The following is an 18,288-nucleotide window of genomic DNA, read 5'->3' on the forward strand; positions in this document are numbered from 1 at the left end:
CCAAAACACGTGGGTGGCTTGTGAGGCTGTACCATGTATTGCATGTGGGGAGGAGGATGCGCTGCAAGTGTGACTCATCAGAGAGAGGGATGTGGATACTGGCTGCATTAACTTCTTTGTTCTGCATGCCCAGCCCTTCGGATGCGGGTGGCAGGATTTCTCCTGCCCTTTAGCTGTGGTGTGGTGCGTCTCCGTCTGGACATGGAGCTAAAGTTGTCTTGAACAGCAAGATATTATCCTTGGCAGGGCCTCTGTGTGTTAGTGTAGGGTCAGGCATGGAAGATGCTGTGGAGCTGATGTCTGGGAATCATACAATCACAGAATGATTTGTGTTGGAAGGGATCTTAAAGCTCCTCCAGCTCCAACCCCTGCCACGGGCACAGACACCTTCCATTAGAGCAGCTTGCTCCAAGCCCTGTCCAACCTGGCCTTGAACATGCGAATGCAGTGATTTCCTTCTCTTACCAGTAATCCCCAGTCAGGGCACTGCTATGCTTGCTTCAAGCTGAAAAGGGAAATTGAGATGAGCTCTTAGGCATCACTTTGTCCCTGCGAGGGTGGTGAGACACTGGCACAGGTTGTTATAGCTCCACAGAGAGAAGCAATTTGCTCTATTGCAAACTAGTGTATAGGAATTTGCAGCACCAGCAGACGCACAAGGTTGCAAATCAAGAACAGGTAAGTGAAAGGACTTTTAGCACCCAGGGATGAAGATGTCACTGTCACCATAGACAGCGACTCAGGGCATTTGTGAGCACAGCCGTGCAAGGGTGGTTTTCCCTGGATGCTGCCCGGGAGCTGCTTTTGGAGCTGGCTCACCTGGAAGCTGCTTTGCCTGGTGGGTTACAGCAGCAGGGAGCTCCAGTGAGCTTTTCCTGCCTGCTAATGGATTTCTTTCTGTGCTAGAGACTTGTGAGGAAAGCTTTGAAACTCCAGTGCTGTTCAAGAAGTCGTTCCCTTTGAGATGCCAAAGTCGTTTTCTCTGTATTTTTGATGCAGGTTGCTTTCTGTTGGCATCACTCCTGGGCTGGATGTACAGCCTCTGTGTTCTCAGTTTCTTTATTGGCCAAGTTTAACCCTCAGGCTGTTCTCTATTGCCAACTGGTAGCCAGCTCAATTTTTCACTTACAGCTGGAAAAACAGGGGAGGGTTTGGTTTTCAGTAAGCTCAGACCCACTCGTAGTTATCCCAAGGTGTGTTTAGCATCTCCTTTTGTTAACCATTCTGTGAGCAGTGGTGGAACATGACTGAGAAGGCAGAGGTTAAAGCAAGCCCCTGTTTCTGCTACAGGCAGGAAGCAAACAACCTGCTCACCGAGGGCAGTATCAGCAAGGTGATGAAAGCACCTCAGTTCTATCATGATCAGTTGTCTGAAGAGGTTTCAGATTGTAAAGATTTTCTGGTAGTTGGGAAGCAAACGGCAAGGCACTGAGCTACGAGGTGTTGATTTTCATATAGAAATCCCCATGTTGTTGGCAGCTTGGCTGGTGCTGAAAGAATAAGGGCATGAATTCTTCATGCCTGCAGTTTTGCAACCCAGTATCAACGGTTTTTATCCAGTGTGATGCTCCTGGCCTTAAATCTTTGGTTTGATGTTGAATTACAGAGGAGCAAATTAAGGGTCTGCATCTTGTTTTTGGAAGGTGCTTTTGGCATGGATGCTCTGGACCATCCCTTGCCTCCGGCATTGAATATCAACATGGGTTTAATTTGAAATAGCACTTGATTTTGCTTCTGTCTGTAAACTTTTGCATTGTTCTCTCCTTTGTTGCTCTCCCTCTGTCGTTTCCACTGGACGTGCTCTGTCCTCTAGCGCCTTGTGCCATTGCAATGGAATTTGCACTGATGCTTTCTGTTTGTTAAATGAAAAGTAGAAGGTAGCTGCTAACAGCTTCCCCTCCTCCCTGCACATATACACAGCAGCAAGGGGGGCATCCTTTGACAGTGCCTTTAATGCCCAAGCCAGCTTTGCACTGAAGCTCACAGGAATCCTTTCATTGACTTCAGTCAGAGGCAGATCACTCAGCTGGTGGCAACTTCATCCCTGCTGTGCAGCTTAGAAAGAGCTTTTGAGGCTACTGCATCTTCTGGGAGGGAATCTCATACATTGCCCACTGAGCCTGGCTTTATCTCACTTCACATCACGTGTTGGTTCGCAGGTTGCACGTGGTGGGATATCTTGCATCTTTTCTGAGCTGAAGTCAGAGCGAGCCCAAAGATGTCATGGAGATGTAATTACTGGTTCTGTGTACCTGTTTGCGTGTACTGTGCCTTGGCCTCTGCCTAGTTTCAGTGGAGGAGCTGATTTGTTGTGCAATGGGCTCCCAAGCATTTAAAAATATACTTGGTTCCAACATGCCCTGGCATTATTAGGAAGAGCTGGTGGAGGTAATGGTGCAGGATGGGGTCTTACCAGTTGGAAATGAGGGTGCACAACTCTCCAATAGTGCATCATAGAATTAATAAGGCTGGAAAAGACCTTTAAAAGCATTAAGTCCAACCACTCCCCATCACTGCCAAGGCCACCACTAACCCATGGCACTGAGCACCTCATCTACGTGGTGTGTGAACACTTGCAGGGACGGTGACTCCAGCACCCTGTTCCAATGCCTGACCGCCTTATGCAGCTTCCTTCACTGCACAGAGCATCTCTATTTCTTCCTCATTTCTCTTCTTTTTCCTGGCTCCCATCACAGCTGGATTTGGCTGCTGGACATGGGATATTTTGGAGAGGAGAGAGCTGATGGCTGTGTCACCCAGTCCAGGCTGTGTGCATTGCAGGAGGGGCTGTACAGGGGTGTCTGTTCCTTGGGCACTGGGCTTTGAAACTTCAAACTGCCTCACTTAGTAATAAATTGTAATGATCAAGGACATAAAGTGAGGTCTCAAAATAGATAGGATTTAAGTGGAAAAACCACGAGTTTCAGGCTGAACCAAAGATCACAGCATTGGAAAATTCCCTCTGGGTGTCTTGAGGCTTCTGCTGCTTCAGGAGCCATGGGAGAGGTGCTGTCCCTTGGGAATGGGGCACAGCCCCTTTGCTGGGGGTTGTTCACAGCTGAGCTTTGCAGCCAAAACTCCTTCACGTTTAAACCAGCCTCATGCTCAGGGTCCTTGCTGAGATCCAGATTTGGGTTACCTGAAAGATGCCACCACCTGATGCATGGCAGAAACAGGAGGTTTAAGTCTGGGCTGAGCCTCCCGAGGAGCCTGCGGAGAAGCTACATCCGTGCCATGAGCCGCCTTTCCTTTTACTTAGCTTGGTCCAGACTGTCCCTGCAAACAAGCCATTGTCCTCCACACTTACTGGGGAATCAGGGAACTGCCTCTGGGATTCGCTCTTAAACTGGCCACACGTCTTTTCTTTCCGCAGAGCTAAAACCTCCAAGTAGCATCCCCATGGCCACGGCTGCCTCGCTCGCTGTCCTGATTGCTGCAGCCTCTGCAACCTCCATTAACACAGATGTCTTATTAGCAAAATATATTCTGGCCCATTTCCTTTCCTGCAGATTTTTCTCCTTGCTAAGTCCAATATCCATCTCTTTATGCTTTTTAAGCTAAACCCTCTTTTGGCCTCATTATCCGTGACTGCAGTTTCCACTACGACCTCCATCCGGGGTCATTTGCCGGGCATCCTTCATCTTAACCACGCTGAGTTTACTCCCAGTGACAGTAACCCCCATGAGTGTTGCTGCCTTAAAACTAGGACTAACTCTCCTATTAGCAATGCTGATGAATGAGCCGAGAACAAACCAGAAACTTAAAAGCAGCCCTCTGCAAAGCAGCAATAGTGCCCAGAGCTGCCCAGGTGGAGCAGAGGCATCTTGTTTTGTGCTGGAGAGGATCAGTGGCTGGGTTGCAACGAGCCTTTTGCTTCATTCTGAGTTCCCTGCCTGTGTGCTGTGAATGATATCATTTTTGCATCTTATTGTAAAGTGGCTTTCGAGGTACCAGGCGTGAAAGATGCACCCCTACAAATACATTTAACTGAGGGAAAAGATTACAATGAGCAGTTGAGGCAGGTTTTCACAGCACCACAGAATCACTGGGGTTGGAAGGGACCTCTGGAGATCATCCAGTCCAACCCCATCTGCTGCAGCCATGCCCCCCTTGCTGCCAGCAGACCTCTCAAGCAGTCCTCTTGACCTCTTTGTGTTACTGAAGAATGAACCAGTGGCCTTTCCCATCCCTACCTCTTGTGTTGCTCCACTAATAACCCCCTGAGGGCTCAGCCCCTGCTCTTGGAGGGTGAAGTTTGCTGCTAACTGCGTTATTCTGCCAAAGACTCTTTGGAGTGGGAGCAGGCTGGCTGCAGGAAGCTGTGCTGATAGCCTACAGCTACTTTGGCAGAGTTATTTCTGTTTAGAAAGGAAAAATGAGGAAAGAAAAGGAGAAAAAAAAGAAAAAGCAAGCTGTGGCAGTGGGGATTCAGCAGTGCTTTGTGCAGAGGCATCTCTGAAACACAATCGATTTCCCCACCTCATTCTCTTTCCAGTGGTAGGGATGATGCTCTTAGCCACCGACCTGGAGAACGTGAGGGAGCCTGGTGGTTATTGAGGGTAATTTGGGGGCGACTGATGTGCTGTGAGTGATGTCTTCCTAAAGCTTATTAGCTTTTGGATTGCACCTATTGATCTGTATCAGTGCACAAATAAACTTCATGCTGCCACTCTCCAGAGCACCAGAGAGCAGGGATTTCTGTAGATACCTCAGCTGCCTGTGTGGGTCTTTAAGTCAGAGCAGCTTCCAGTGTCTGAAGGGGGCTACAAGGATGGTTGAGAGGGACTATTCTTCAGGGCCTGTAGTGACAGAACAAGGGGTGATGGGTTCAAACTGAAACAGGGGAAGTTCAGGTTAGATCTTAGGCAGAAGCTCTTCCCTGTGAGGGTGCTGAGGCGCTGGCACAGGGTGCCCAGAGAAGCTGTGGCTGCCCCATCCCTGGCAGTGTTCAAGGGCAGGTTGGACACAGGGGCTTGGAGCAAGCTGCTCTAGTGGAAGGTGTCCCTGCCCGGGGCAGGGGTTGGAGCTGGAGAAGCTTTAGGGTGCCTTCAACCCAAACCAGTCTGGGATTCTGTGATCCATCCTCTGTCTCCTCCCCAAGAGACAGCCCCAAGACCATGGAGCAGAGGCTGGGATAGCTCTGATCAGCACCAGTAGCTCACAGGAGATGGGCACAGAAGGGTTTGCCCAAAAGATGCTGACAAATGACCAGAGTATCTCTAGCCTTGCTTCATCCAGTTCCCATTGCTGGTCAGGAGCACTTCAGTAGCACTTCCTACCTGAAGGTTTTGGTGCAAGATCCTTCTCTTCAGGAAGCTGCAGCAATGCCCAGCTTCCAGCTTGCAAGCTTAGTGGAAAGTCCAGAAGATGCACAAAAATACATATACAAATGCACTAAAAATAGTCATTTTTTGGTTTTTCCTCTAACATAATGCTCCCCTCGTCTCCTTTTGGAATTGTTGCATATCAGTTTATTGGAATTCACTTCTCATAATTAAATCCTAGTACTCAGTTTGACAGCATTAAGAAAGGTGTTGTGATAAACTGGAATTAATTTCCTTGCTGTCTGCAAACAGCCTATTGTTGAAGGAGTCACGTTAATATATTTATCAGGCAGATAATACGGCATTGCAACGAGGTTAAAAGTGCAGAGCAATTTCCATGATAAAGCTATTCTCAATCAAGCAGAAGCTCATCTAATGCTGTAAATCATTCTTTAATTCAATTGTACTAACCACAGTGCATGTACGAACAAGTGGCTCAACAAAGCGGGTGAAAAAGCCCTGCAGATGTTTCTGTCTTCACAGAAAAGAATGATTTACATTCCCAATAAGCTTGATTTGTCTCTGGGAAAAACCTAATTCCTTTATCATGAGCAAAAATCTGATGGGAGTGGTTTTACCTTGCCTGCCATCTTTTGGGTAAATGATCTTGGTGCTGACCTTTAACTGGATGAGGGTAGGACTGACTGTCAGGGGGAAGTATTACTGAGCATCTGGTACCTTCAAATGAGACCTTGCAGGGTGCCCAGAGAAGCTGTGGCTGCTCCATCCCTGGCAGTGTTCAAGGCCAGGTTGGATGGGGTTTGGAGCAACCTGTTCTCTGCTGTGTAGAGGTATTTTTACCCCTTCCTGTTAATAACAGCTATTACACTTCTAGTTTGGGCTCTGCCTGGTGAAGCCCACGGCATTGCCATGGGGATGAACCTCACCAGAGGATGCTGTGGCATTGCTCTGGGCTCAGCTGGAAAAGAAACGCTTGTCATTTTTTCTGCTGTGAGGATATTCAGCAGCTTAAACCCCATTCAAGTGATTTGGTGAGTCTGGTGCCTGCAGCATTGTTGCTTTAGCAGGAAGTGGGCTTTGGAAAGGGAACGGTGGATGGAGGGAGCTAAAGTGGGCTTCTGGTGGGGAGTGTGTGTTATTCCTATGGGGAGGTTAAACTAAGTAAGCTTGTGGTCATTTGTAAGGGACAGGCAAGTGGGGAGGAATTTCAGGTACCAAACCCTGTCAGGGTTTTCCATTCAGCACAGGAAGTGGGGATGGCATCTTATAGTGGAAAAATGCTATTAGCAGTGTAAAAACCTTTGGGATGGTTTCAGTACGAGCATTTATTGAAGTATAAACCTGTAAATCTGCATATACCTGAGAGGTGGCAAGCCAGGCGTTGCTTTTACCTGCTTGTTTTAAAGTTATAGCCTTGTGTGCTCTCTCTTAAACAAATACTGCGCTCGCTATTGGATTGCTGATAGAGAACTAATGGAGGAGATGGGATATCATTGGGAAATTCTTCTTCCCTGAGATTTTATGAGCAGCAATTTGAAAAGAGCCGTATTAAAGTCATTGAGGAACAAGTTAATGCTGCGTTTCTAAGAATATTGCCCTTCTACTCACAGATTATACTCAAGAATAAACAGTGTACAGTAGCTAATTGCTGCTTGACACATCCCAATGGCTTTATCCTTCGAAATTTGAATGGGTCTGGCTTAAAAAAAGGGCACCAAAAAAGTCGCGCAGTAACATTTTAGTTATTAACGGATGTATTGCTCAAAGAATGAATGAATTCTGCTGATGGCTTCGGGGGGGGAGCTGGACTGGTAGGTATTGACCACATTTGCAGCCCAGCTGACACAGCTGCTGTTAAATAACCTATTACAGGCCCTGTCTCCGGCTTTGCTGGCTCACGTTCCGCGCTGATGGCAGGTATCTGGTTTTCCTCTGTAAATTAAGCTGCTGGGGATTCCTTTCCCTGGGATTGTTCCTTTCTGTAGCGCCGGAGGCGCAAACATGGAGCGATATTAAACCCACAGAGATCTGTGAAGGGAACCATTAACCAGGGAAGAGAAGAGCAAGCACTCGGTGCCTGCCTGGAGCCCAGCTTGGCCCCAGCCTCTTTCCTCACAGGGAAGAACTTCTGCCTAAGAGCTCATCTCAGTCTCCCCTCGGGCAGGTTAAAGCCATTCCCCTTGGCCTGTCCCTACATCCCTTGTCCCAAGCCCCTCCCCAGCTTTCCTGCAGCCCCTTCAGGCACTGGAGCTGCTCTCAGGTCTCCCCTTCAGGAGCCTTCTCTTCTCCAGGCTGACCCAGCCCAGCTCTCTCAGCCTGGCTCCGGAGCAGAGCTGCTCCAGCCCTCGCAGCATCTTCTGGCAAGCTGGGTGATTTGGTGCTCGTGTTGCAACAACCGAGTCAAGTTTGGAATCTCTTCAGCCTCTGTGGGGAATCACGGTCCAGAAGACACAGCAGCAGCCTGGATCAGGAACAGCCTCTGCCATGCTCCCACATCAGCCACACAGAACGCTGGGCACTTGGAGCTTCTCCATTAGCCTGGCTCCAGGTACTGTCACTCGTCACCCTGGCTTTGGTCAGTCTATCATGATCCTGCTTTTCTCTGGATTTTGCTCCTGCTTCTTCCCTTCGGCTGTTGTCACCTTTAGGCAAGGTTGATGACTCCTTCCAAGAGCAAAGCCTTAAGTTTGGTTGTCTGAGAAACAGATCGAGCCGTTTCTATTGTTTCTGTCTGTATCTACTGTGCAGATGTATTTTAAAACCAGGATGGGTGCATTAGTGATCCATGAAATGTCTCTGCCTGGGCAAACTGCTGAAAATGAAGCAAATGTTCTTTTCTTGCCTGTCCCAGTCAGTTGGTCTGGGCCATGGCTGGGGCAGCAGCCTCCTGCCCTGCGGTGTGCTGCTGAGGTGAGACCATCATACCTGAAATACCACATTTAGTGTTAAATATGGCTTAACAAAACACTGGAGGGAAACACTGACTTGAAAAGTTGTGCTTTAATTATATGTCACGGATTATAAAAGCAGAAAGAACAACTGTGCTCATTGAGTCCGACTTCCTCTCTACCTATAAATAACAATAAACAGCCTTTTGCTCAAACACAAAGCAGCTTTCTTCAGTGGGTGAAACGCTGCATGCTGGGAATGCCAGGAAGAAACAACATCTTGTTTGCATTATTTTCTGCAGGTTTGAAAGGGCTCCGCTCAAGCTGAGGTCACGGTTCCTTTGAGGAAAGGGCATCCTGCCCTGCGAGAAGCTGGGGCTGCACAGGGGTCAGGATGTGGTCGGATGCAGTGCTGGAGGTACCTTGGATGCTGTAGCACATGGGTGGAGCACAGGGCAGCAGGTCCTCCTGGGGACAGGGTGGCACGTCCCAACGGGATTGGTGGTGGCACTGCAGTCTGATTTAAGCTATTTGAACCCTGATGCAGTAGGGGGAAATGCAGATGGGGATCACCCAGCTTCAGCAGTTAGCATCAAGGGTTCAAACCCTTCAAAACTCCTTTGCTTCTCTTCATAGAAATATATTATAGAGTGGGTTGGGTTGGAAGGGGTATAAAGATCACCTAATTCCAGCCCCCTGCCACGGGCAGGGACACCTTCCACTAGAGCAGATTGCTCCAAGCCCCTGTGTCCAACCTGGCCTTGAACACTGCCAGGGATGGGGCAGCCGCAGCTTCTCTGGGCACCCTGTGCCAGCGCCTCAGCACCCTCACAGAGAAGAACTTCGTAGTGTCTAAACTAAATCTCCCCTCTTTCAACTTAAAGCCATTCCCCCTTCTCCTGTCACTATAAGACTGTAAGAAGTCCCTCTCCCATTAAGTCTTGAGCCCTCTCTTGTTTTCTCTGTTGGTGATCAGAGCTGTCTTTGCAGAGAAGAAATGAGGCCAGGGAAGGAGCACCCATCGGTCCTTCCTGGGCCCCGTGTTCGTGCTGTGATGCTGCAGCATCTTGTGATGCTCTACTTGAAGGATGGGCTATAAAAAGGAGGTCGTATTTCCTTCTAAAAACACTTCCTTAATGCCTTTGTGATCTGGAGGAGTTTGAAGACCTGGTGGTGGTTGCCTTCATCATAACGTGGTGTGGCCACTGTTCCTGAGCATGTGGAATGTGTGTTGGCAGCACGTGGGGGGTGTCACCGCAGGCGCTGGTGTGACAGGGACTCTGTTATTTTAAGCATTAGTGTTTGTGTGCATTTTACACATTATAGCGTTGCATTATTTAAAGGTGATGCATTATTAAAGCCTCTTCTCCTGGGCACGGAGAGGAGGAGGTCACTTCCTGCGCTTCCCACTGCTCTGCCTGAGTGAATGAGGATGTTGTCTCCTATGTAATCCTCCAAGGTGAGGTCTGAATAATGGAGACTGGAATCCCATAGAGCTGATTAATAACACCGAGTACTCCATTAATGAGGAATTTCGGTGAAACGTGTGTAGAAGACATCTGTGTCACCATGTTCAGTTTGCCTCTTCTGCTCGAGTGCCTGGAACCAGCGCAATCATCGCTTAGTCAATAATGATGTGCTTCTGAAAACAGAGGCTTGTAAATGCATTTTTATGCCCGTAATCATATTTTCTGCTGTGAGAAGAGTGAGGGAATGGGGAATAGTCTCTTTGCCGTCTTCCTGACAAAACGTGTATAATGATTACAAGCACATAATAGGAATGTTGGTCCCAGCTAAGTGCTGCTTCGCCTCTGTTCGTCAGCTCTGGCTGGGGAGCGTGGCGTGATGCTGTGGAAGGCGATGCCATCCCTGGGCCACTGTGGCAGATTTAAATCCCTAATAAAAGCCCTGGGGAAATTAACACGACAAAACATTAACCACAGTCTAAGCATTACCATAGATTAGCATTTTTATTACACCTGTAGAGATGGTGAATGTGCTTGGTTACTACTATTAAAAAGTTTATGTTCTATCCCACATCATCTCAATGTATAGTTTTGGTTTAAGCCCTTTAGAATTTAATTAAGCGGGTTTCTATAGCAGTAATAGACTGTAAGTTCACTTTTATGGTTACTTTGAAGATAAACAGGGTGCAAATGTGTTCTTTATAATGCTAATAATGTGCATGATGTGTGGCAGAGTAAGTTGTAAGAATTGGGGAAGAAGCACCAATGCAGGCAGCTGCGTTGCTGAGTCTTACTGCTCAAACTGGGCTCTGCTGCGGAACGATGCTCAGGGATTCGTGGGCACCAGTTGAAGGCAGCAGGTTTTCTTGAGGTCTGAGCCTGTCTCTTCTGTGCATACCGTAGCAAATCACCTTTCAGAGGCTGTGTTCAAATCAATTAGAAGAGTTAATCGCTTTTCAGTTTCATGTGCAGCTTCTCCCAAAGGAAACTCGGGAATAGGTGTAAAATGACATCTGGGAACTGCAGAGAGCAGAGAAGATTGCAGGAGGAAATCTTCAAAAAGGAGGCTATCCCCTCGAGGGGAAAGAAATACTGTGTCTTCCTGGAGAATGAATCCATAAGCAGAAGACTGCACAGAGGAGACAAATGGAAACTCCATGTAAAGTTTAAGCAAAGGTCGAATAAAGCAAGCTCTCCGTTAAAGCAGAGCAGAGCTCAGGGACCGGATGAGAAGCGTCAGCAGCAGGTATTCAGCAGTGTCTAATGCATTCTCTTCTCTTCCAAGGGGAAGTTGATTAGCTGGTTTTGTAAATCTTCTGGAAAATTACCTTTAAAATGCTCTTACTCTTCAAAGCGATGCTCAGATTGGTGCTGGGGATCACACATGTGCTGCTCTCCACTCTTTTTCCCCCTGGATTTGCTTGCTAATGTGCAAGGTGATGGGTTTTTGCCCTGTGCCTGGGCAGTGGAGTGGGTTCAACTGGTGGCCCCAGTGCTGGTAAAGATCCCATCCTGCTGTAGCTGGGTTGGGGGTGCTTATGGGGGTTTTGCCCTCCATCAGCTGCACTGCGGCTGTGATGCTTTGCACAGAACCTGCTGCTGTGGTCAGTACTCTCCTTCTGATATGATTCAGAACCCCAGACTGGTTTGGGTTGAAGGGACCTCAAAGCTCCTCCAGCTCCAACCCCTGCCACAGACAGGGACACCTTCCACTGGAGCAGCTTGCTCCAAGCCCCCGTGTCCAGCCTGGCCTTGTAGTTTAACCCTAGCCCGGTAGTCCCAGTTTGTTGGCTTGCAGGCACCCACATGGACCATTGTTGGGCTTTACCCTTGGAGCTGAGCCGGCTGGGAGCAGCCATGGTGGCTGATCTGGTCCCTGCTGCTCATGGTGTGTCATTTCCACATGGTCACAAACAAGCTCCATGCAGTCCTCTGGCACCTCTTACTTTGAATTAATGGGGAAGCATTAAAGCAGGCTGATAGTGCTACTCCATTAGTGTCATCCCTGTGCTCCTCTCAAATCAATGTTCCCACTAAAGCGGAGCCATTCCATGGCCTGCAGCTCCCGAGGGCATCAGGAACCAGCTGCTTCCCCATCGGGCATAGGGACACGAGGATTGTTGGCCACCAGTGGGCCAGGGAGCTGCTGGATCCCCGAGGAGCTCTGCTGACCTGTGGGCATGGGCTTTCCCTGCGCCTGGAATAAAGAACTGGAGCGGTTGGCAGGAGGCAAAACGTTCCCCTCGTGGCCTGGGTCGCACTTGCAAGGGGGAGGCTGCTGAAATTGGCTAATTAGTGGTTTGTTAATGAGCTGGGGCAGGGAAATGGTGCTTCGGCTGTTACAGTATTGGTGTTTGCAGCTCAGGGCTTTGGGAGGGTTTTGCTTGTGTCCCCTCGCGGGGGGTTATCGGTGACTGGCAGATTCTCTTAAAAGCAAGCAAACCCTCAATCCCCACTGCCTAAACCCTCGCTGCCGTTTGGTTGATGTATTCCCCTTTCTGTGGCCTGATGTTTCAGACTGCGGCAGGTTCTGGGACTGTGTGTGTGACATGAAATAAGAGACTCTTGCACTGAGTATACTTTAGATAAGGACTCGTGACTCTTTAGGATTCCACTGATAGCGTGCGGAGCCCGAGGAGAGGAGCCAGTGGTGCCATTCTGTGGATTTGCTTTGAAGTTCACGTTCATGCTTGTGTGGCAGGAGGCAACCACATTCTGCTGTTTAGTAGTAGCTGAGTTTACTGAGTAAACTGCTGCTTAGTAGTAACTCAGTCCTGGTTTTGGCTGGGATAGAGTTAATGCCCTCATAGCTGGTGCAGTGCTGTGTTTGGCTTTAGCCTGGGAAAAGCACTGGTAACACATTGATGCTGTAGTTGTTGCTCAGTAGCACTTACCCTGATCAAGGGCTTCTTGTTTTCCCATGCTCTGCTGGTGACGAAGGGCAGGAAGCACAGCCAGGACTAGCCAAAGGGATATTCCATACCATGGAATGTCATGCTCAGTCTAGAAACTGGGGGAAGCTGGCAGCGAGGTACCGATTGCTGCTCGAGCCAGGCTGGGTGTCAGTCAGCGGGTGCTGAGCAATTGTACTGTGTATTATTTGTTTTTGGGGGGAGTTTATTCCTTTTTTTTGTTATTTCCCTTTTCATCATCATCATTATTATTTATTATTATATTTTAATTTATTTCAGTCATTGCATTATTATTACCTGAACCCTGGGTTTTATCTCTTTCCAATTCTCCCATCGCATGGAGGGGCAGGTGGAGCAAATGGCTGCGTGGTACTTAGCTGTCAGCTGGGATTAAACCACAGCAGCATCACACCTTTTCCTTCCCAAGCTCTGAGGCTTGTGTCATCCTTCCCTGTCTGCCCCACAGGGCCATTTTGGTGGACTTTGTTAAACTTCGAGCTTGCTTTAAAATAGGAGGAGACTGGGAAACTGGGTTCATGTCTTGCAGCAGGGACTCAGAAAGGGGGGAAAGACTGAAACAGGGTTTCTGAGCTGCTGTCCTTGGACCACTTGTGGGCCAGCAGACTTTGGCAGATGGTTTGTGAAATCTTTCTCTCCCCTCCCAGAGCACACGCCACGCCGGCCCTGCAAATGAGCTGCAATCTGTTACTGCTGCCTGTTCTCACTTTAGTTAAAGTTCACATCGCAGCCGGGTTGTTGTTTGACTAAAATGTGACAATCGCTTTCACCATGACTTTGCAAGATGGGCTGCAGGGTTGGGTTTTGTTCCTGAAAACATTCCTTGGTCCTTCAGTAGATAAATAAGTGAAAAGTTGGATGCTCTGCTCAAACTTTCCACCTTCAGATTTCATCTGCTGACCCATGCCAGCCTGTTTGTGGTTTCATCCCTTGCAGGAGCCTGTGGTACCCAGAGGCCATGCAGGGCTGTGAGGATGCGGCTGAGCTGCATCACTCCTTGCTGGACCTGGGAGCAGAGGGGCTGTGATTCCTTCTGGAGACAAGGCAGCTTTGCTGTTGGAAGCACGCTCTCGGGGGTGCCATTGTCCCCACTGTTGCTCCGGCCCTCCCCGTTCAGTGCATCTCAGCATCCTTGATCCTGGACTGGCTCTTCTCTTGGGGTTCAATAGGCTTCATCGGCTGAAAGGCAGGCTTTGGGAAAGGGAGGGGGGGCTTTTCACAGAGCTGGGGAGAACCAAAGGGAGTCATCACAAATGGCAGCTTGAACTATCTGACCTTTTCCCACCTCTCCTCTGCTTTCCGTGCCCATGCAGAGCGTGGCTGCAGCGATGCCGCTCTTGTGGCACTGCTGCTTCTGTGCTCATCGTCCTGTAGCTCCGTGTACCTTGTGTCTCCCCAGGGTGGCTTCATGGCAGGTCTCATGTGTGATCTCTCCTTGGGCATCTTTGAGTGGGAAGGTCCACAGACCCCTGTGCATCCTCACAGTCTCCTGCTGATCTGCCCACTACAGGGATGGTGGCACCGGCCAGCCCAGAGCATGGAATGTGCAGCCCCATTCTGCAACAGTGGAGTCTTGGGTATCCCAAATGCCCTTGTCCAGATCTCCTGCTGCCCTGTAATTTCCTCCTAGTCCTGACTGATTGCATCAGGGCACTACCTGGGAATGAGGGATGATAGGAAAACCCAAAAGGCAAAGAAAACAGCCCAAAATGTAGCATTTTTCTCATGCCCTTCTCCTGTTTTCAAGCCTGCCGCCTGATTCAGGGAAGGCAGTAGGGCTGATACATTCTTCTGCAAGACTTGGTTTGGCAAGGTGGAGAGGAAACACAGCCAAGGGAGGGCAGTGGAGACAAAAAGAGGTAAGATGCTACAGAAACTGCTCCCAGGGCAGCTGCAGGAGCTGCTTTGGCAGAGGGAGCTGCGGGGGCAGAAAGGACCGGTGGCAGCATCTCTTCCTACCACACCGTGGACCAGAAGTGGCAGCGCCCAGCTCCCAGGAGGTTTCTGTTTTACTCTTTGGTGTACAGCAGCCTGAGCAAACAAACTGGGCTGCTCTCGATAATGAAAGAGGTGCCATTACTAATTCATTTGCCCACTCAAATGCAGGATGTGATAGAACAGAATTAATCTCTGCTCTTTACACATCAGATGCTTGGAGCTTTGGTCAGCAAGTGTGCTTTTAGCCTCTGGTATGCAGCTACCTGGAGTTTAGCTAGCTGTCTTGGTTCAGTGTGGTGTGAAGATAAATGAGGTGCTGCAAGGAACAGGTATTTTATGGGTACGTGGTTGCCCCGAGCCTGGACATGGGTATGGGATGAGGCTCAAGGAAAGAGGGGTTGCTGTTAGCTGCGGTGTCTGTGGTCCTGGCAGTCAGAACCCAGCACGCTGAGCCCTGCAGAACAGCACAGGGGTCCTAAAGGTGAGTCTCTGAGTGTTAGCAGTGCCTCAGGGGGGGCGACACGACACAATTGGAAGGAAACTGCTGCAAATCCACGTGCAGCAGGGACTGCAGTGGCAACCATGGTGCTGCTGGCTGAGTCTCAGGACAGTGCCATGCGGGAGAGCTGTAATGAGGTGGTTTGGATCGCTTCCCTCACCACTGCCTCACTATCACCATCATCTCTATGCTAATGAGCTAATTTGTGTCATTAGCACAGCCCTGTTAATCAAGACCTCCCGCGCTATGACTCGGCTGTAGCCACGCTGTTTGCTGTATTTTAGGCCCTGATGGTTTTTCATTGGTGATGATGTGTATGATGCTTGTCCCCGGGCACCTGGGAGCCCACTCAAGATGCACAACCGGGGTCTAAGGATTTACCTTCAGTGTTACCTAAAAGCCTGGCTGAAGAGGTGGAGCACAGTCTTGAGATGCTGCGGCTTTCAGCCAGGGAGGATCAGGGAATACCTCGAGCTCTCACCTGCCAGCATGGGTTTAATCTGACACAGGGAGGTTTGCTGGTCATGCCTGCAACCCAGCAGCCTACATTTTAATCCTACCTGGGTTCAGAATCATCTCACATGTAGTAATGTACTGTGGGGTTTGATGGCCACAGAGGCACTTTGACGCCCAGAAATCTTGCCTGAAGTTACCTGCCTTCCCTCCCACATGGTATGTGTACAAGAGTGGCATTCTGTCCTTAGGGCAGCAGTTTTGCCTTCAGATGCTTGTGAGAGATGGGGATGGTGGGACAGCAGAGCAGCTCATTGCAGGCACCAGCGCCCAGCTCAGCCGTGTTCCCGCAGTGTTCCCGGTCCCATCCCTCCCTCATGCTGCTGTGTCTTGTGTGTTCCAGCTCAGCCGGCTGTGCGGCCACGCTCAGCAGAGGCAGTACCGAGCAGCCCGTTACCCCGGGGACCTGTTCGTCGACAGCAAAGCCCTGAAGGCGACTCGCATCGAGCAAGAGGAAACTTTGGCGAGCAGGAGGAGGTGAGCGCTGGGGCTGCGCACGGTGCCTGCATGGGCTGCAGGAGCGGTCACCGTGCAGCATGGCCCTGGGGAACCAGATGGAAGAGCTCCTTATTTCCCTTACCTATAACCCTGCAGCTGCTTTGGGCTCTGACCGCCAGCGCTGCTCTGCGGCTGGCTCTGAAGTGCAGCGAGGTGTCCCCGTGTGGTTTCTCACCCAGTGTGTCTGGTTTGGTTTTAGCCTGTAAAAGTGCCTCCTGCATTTCTGCACCCAGGTTCACCCAGCAAATGCCTCCTCTGGGTTTCTGGGGTGCCTCAGTGGATGCTCTTCGGTGTTGTTATAGGTGGAAATGGTCACTCGAGGCTGAAATGCTTTGTGCAACACTGTGTGTAAGCAAGGAGGACTCATTTTGCTTCCTTGTGCAGCCTGATATAGTAGTTTAGGAATGTTAACAGCCTTTTCCTGATTGTTTCCCGAGTGAAGCAGATGCCTCCACTGCTGGCACTGCACCCTGTACTCCTGCCCTCTGTAAACAGAAGCTGTAGTTCAATGAGCTCACATTGGCGTGCCAGGGAAAAGCATCCCCCCCCCCCGGATCTGGAAGCACACCCAGAAGTGTGCGGTGCCTTTCCGGCTGGTTGAGTACAAGGAAAATCCCTGGGGAAGAGAACCAGGCTTGGCAAGTTTTGGAGCTGGGGATAGACTGAGTTGGATGGATTTCTCTTGAAAGAGTAACAGGGCCACATTCTTGCTGCACTTCCCACAAGATACAGCACCGGGGCCTGCATTCCTCTGTTGTCTCAACACGTTGGAGGGTTACACAGCCCAGGCTCTGCCAGAGATGTCCTTTGAGACTGGGAAGTCCAATGAAACCTGCTGCAATGAATTCTGTGAGCTCAGACTTGCAGGTACAGAGGAATTTCCCCCTTTCCTTCCCCTCCCTGCCCGGTGGGGAGCTCTGCTCCCAGGGAAGTTCTCCCCAGCACTGCCGGGGTCTGTGGGACAGGGAGCAAGGCAGTGCCTAGGATGTAAAGAGCTGGGTGTGATGGGCAGTGTAAGACTTGTCCTGTTCGGGGTTTGGCATAACTGAAGACCCAGGTCTTGCCTCAGTTTGGCTTTCAAAGCAGTGTTGGCTGGACCGCCGTAAGCCCAGCGCAGGAGATGCTGCGGGGGGTGGTTTGTGCAGGAGGGGAATGTCTGAAGCACCCCTCCGCTCCACGCAGGGGGGTTGTGGGCTGAACTCCCACCCCCTGGACGTGCTCCGGCTCATCCCGCAGGCTGCTCTTAGCGGAGAGGCAGAGCAGAGCAGCACCGGCTGCCTTTGCGGCGCTGCTTCTCCTTGTTTCGCCTGCCACCAGCTGGCAGCCGGGGGCCTCGGCTGCATGGAGGGGGAACCCCGCGGCATTCCCAAGCAAAGAGAGGCAAAGAGGGATGGAGGGAGCTGGGTGCCTCCTCTTGGTCCCAGCCTGCCCTAGCTTGCTCTGTCTGACAGCAGCTTCCCACAGCCGGCAGCGCATGGAGTCCCACCGCTGTGGGCACCCAGGAGATGCCCGTGACAGTGATGCCAGCAAGAGGTGTTGCTCCCTCATCATCATCCCCAGAGAGGAAGGAGGCCAAGAAACAAGCACTTGCCAAAGGGGAAAATGTGCTGAGCCCAAGCCAGGAGGCCGTGAGGCCAAGTCTTACTCCCTCCAATCACTGCTGTTCATGTGATCATCTTTTTCTGCCATTTACCTAGTTAAATCTGCCAGTATTTCCCAGTGACAGCTACTGAGTGCCCCTGAGGGGACGGACCTGGGCTGTTGGACGGACACATCCCACCCCTGTAGCCCCTGTCCCCTTCCTGGTGGCTGTGGGAGTCCCTGGGGTCAGCCTGTGTCCTGGCATCTCTGCACTGAAGGGGACCTGCAGGGGATGGAGGTCCTTTGACAGTGCAGCATGAAACCCAGCGTGACCCATCTGTACAGATCTGTGCTGAGCATCTCTGCTCTGCCACCAGAAATGCCACCTGCCCTTGCAGGGATGTTGAAGGGCTGATGTCAGGCGGGCAGAGTGACAAGGCTGTCCCTTCCTGAAGGGCCTCCATTGCTTCCTACAAAGCAGAGAGGACTGCTGGCAGCCTGGGCACTTGCTCCTCACATGTACTCCATGGGCTGAGCCAGCAGCACCTTTCCCTAGGTGCAGTGAGAGCACAGAGGGTGTATATGGCTCTGGTGTGCTGCACGGTTGGGCTGAGGTTCTGCTGCCTCCCGTCTCAGCCAGTTTTGCCTTAAGAAACAGGGATGAATGAATGACATCAGGGGACAATGCCA

The 18,288-nt window shown here is 50.4% G+C and overlaps 1 protein-coding gene across 2 annotated transcripts in view; it reads left to right on the forward strand.

Moving 5' to 3' along the window:
* Positions 1-18,288, forward strand: part of GPC3 (glypican 3) — a 134,709-nt gene that overhangs the window by 61,174 nt on the left and 55,247 nt on the right. For both annotated transcript variants that reach the window (XM_061446230.1, XM_061446231.1), the window contains exon 4: positions 15,863-15,996. In XM_061446230.1, the coding sequence (XP_061302214.1) occupies positions 15,863-15,996 (134 nt within the window). The remainder of the gene's footprint in view (positions 1-15,862; positions 15,997-18,288) is intronic.

Source organism: Pezoporus flaviventris, unplaced genomic scaffold (genome assembly GCF_033815535.1).
Source record: "Pezoporus flaviventris isolate CSIRO_AGI_PZ_B2104156 unplaced genomic scaffold, CSIRO_AGI_Pfla_v1 ptg000005l, whole genome shotgun sequence".
Classification (NCBI taxonomy): domain Eukaryota; kingdom Metazoa; phylum Chordata; class Aves; order Psittaciformes; family Psittacidae; genus Pezoporus; species Pezoporus flaviventris.